At 42.2% G+C, this 2,500-nt stretch overlaps 1 protein-coding gene across 1 annotated transcript in view; it reads right to left on the reverse strand.

Moving 5' to 3' along the window:
• Positions 1–584: 584 nt before the first annotated feature.
• Positions 585–2,500, reverse strand: part of LOC126998159 (putative neural-cadherin 2) — a 96,232-nt gene continuing 94,316 nt past the window's right edge. The window contains exon 9 of the mRNA XM_050859599.1: positions 585–623. Within this exon, the coding sequence (XP_050715556.1) occupies positions 585–623 (39 nt within the window). The remainder of the gene's footprint in view (positions 624–2,500) is intronic.

A 2,500-nucleotide genomic window follows, 5' to 3' on the forward strand; every position in this document is an offset into this window, starting at 1 on the left:
CATGATCAGGTCATGTTGAACACATATCACGAGTCCAGCACATGATCAGGCCGTGGTGAACACATATCACGAGTCCAGCACATGATCAGGCCGTGGTGAACACATATCACGAGTCCAGCACATGATCAGGCCGTGGTTAACTCATACCACGAGTCTAGCACATGATCGGGCCATGGTGAATCCATATCACGAGTGTAGTACATGATCAGTCCTTGGTGAAGGTCTTCTTCCTCTTCTTCTTAATTGACCGATATAATTATTCAATTCTATGAATTGCTGTTTCTTACTCTAACCTAAGTCGTGAAATCGAGTTAGGTTAAGGTAAGGAACAGCAATTCATAAGGTTGGGTTGTGTCGACATGTATGGAAAAAGTGATATTTCTCGCTTAGTTTTTACTCTGAACTTTGCAAAGGGTACCTAATCGATGCAGAAAACTCCGACGAATCGAATGGTACACTCAGAATTGCTCTAAGGTAAAAAGTAGCGGATATATTTGCAAATAACTGTTTGGAATCTTCGATGATTTTTTTTATTTACAAAAAAAACCCAACTTTTATTCCTAGTTTTATTCCCCAGAGGCATTTCACCTCATGTAGAAACGGATGAGGAAGCCGTTCATGGCCTGAAATTAACGCTCCGGGCAAAATTAACGGTGTTAGGGGTATGGTCCCCTCTGCGGGAAACAAGAAAAGTTGTATTTTCTCGCTAAGTATTTGGTCTGAAATTTGAAAAGAGCACCTACGCCATGCAGAAACGTCCCCCGAATCGAATGGTACCCTTAGAATTGCTATAAGATAAAAACTAGCGGATATATTTGCAAATAACTGTTTGGAATCTTCGATGATTTTTTTGATTTACAGAAAAAAACCGCTTTTATCCCTAGTTTTATTCCCCAGAGGCATTTCACCTTATGTAGAAAAGGATGAGGAAGCCGTTCATGGCGTGAAATCAACGCTCCGGGCAAAATTAACGGTGTTAGGGGTATGATCAGGCCATGGTGAACTTCTTACACGAGTCTAGCACATGATCTGGCCGTGGTGAACTTATACAACGAGTCTAGCACATGATCGGGCAGTAGTGAACACATATCACGAGTCTAGCACATGATCAGGCCGTGGTGAACTTATAACACGAGTCTAGCACATGATTAGGCCGTGGTGAACACATCACGAGTCCAGCACATGATCAGGCAGTGGTGAACTTATACAACGAGTCTAGCACATGATCAGGCCGTGGTGAACTCATACCACGAGTCTAGTACATGATCAGGCCGTGGTGATCGCGTATCACGAGTCCAGCACATGATCAGGCAGTGGTGAACTTATACAACGAGTCTAGCACATGATCAGGCCGTGGTGAACTCATACCACGAGTCTAGTACATGATCGGTCCATGGTGAACTCATACCACGAGTCTAGCACATGATCAAACCGTGGAGATTACATATCACGAGTCTAGCACATGATCAGGTCAAGTTGAACACATATCACGAATCCAGCACATGCTCAGGCCGTGGTGAACACATATCACGAGTCCAGCACATGATCAGGCCGTGGTGAACACATATCACGAGTCCAGCACATGATCAGGCCGTGGTGAACTCATACCACGAGTCTAGCACATGATCGGGCCATGGTGAATCCATATCACGAGTGTAGTACATGATCAGTCCTTGGTGAAGGTCTTCTTCCTCTTCTTCTTTTGACCCATCATACAACACCCAACCTTATGAATTGCTGTTTTCTTACTCTAACCTAAGTCGTGAAATCGAGTTAGGTTAAGGTAAGGGAACAGCAATTCATAAGGTTGGGTGTTGTGTCGACATGTATGGAAAAAGTGATATTTCTCGCTTAGTTTTTACTCTGAACTTTGCAAAGGGTACCTAATCGATGCAGAAAACTCCGACGAATCGAATGGTACACTCAGAATAAACTAGCGGATATATTTGCAAATAACTGTTTGGAATCTTCGAAGATTTTTTTGATTTTCAGAAAAAATCCGCTTTTATTCCTAGTTTTATTCCCCAGAGGCATTTCACCTCATGTAGAAACGGATGAGGAAGCCGTTCATGGCCTGAAATCAACGCTCCGGGCAAAATTAACGGTGTTAGGGGTATGGTCCCCTCTGCGAGAAACAAGAAAAGTTGAATTTTCTCGCTAAGTATTTGGTCTGAACTTTGAAAAGAGCACCTACGCCATGCAGAAACGTCCCCCGAATCGAATGGTACCCTCAGAATTGCTTTACGACGAACGCAAATGGAGTTATTGTCATTTTACCATGGATTTCATTAGGCTATTTTTATATTAAATAATAAAATGATGCAATTTCCTTTTATTTAAGTATTTTGATTCGAAGAGGCACTTCATCTTATGTCGAAAATGATGAGGAAGCCTCAAATCAACGCTCCGGGCAATTTGAACAATGGAATGCAACACCATACAATGAAGTGGAATAGAGTTCGATGAAATTCAACACAAAACAATAAAATGGAACAGATAA

This window comes from Eriocheir sinensis, chromosome 2, assembly GCF_024679095.1.
Source record: "Eriocheir sinensis breed Jianghai 21 chromosome 2, ASM2467909v1, whole genome shotgun sequence".
In the NCBI taxonomy this organism is placed as follows: Eukaryota; Metazoa; Arthropoda; class Malacostraca; order Decapoda; family Varunidae; genus Eriocheir; species Eriocheir sinensis.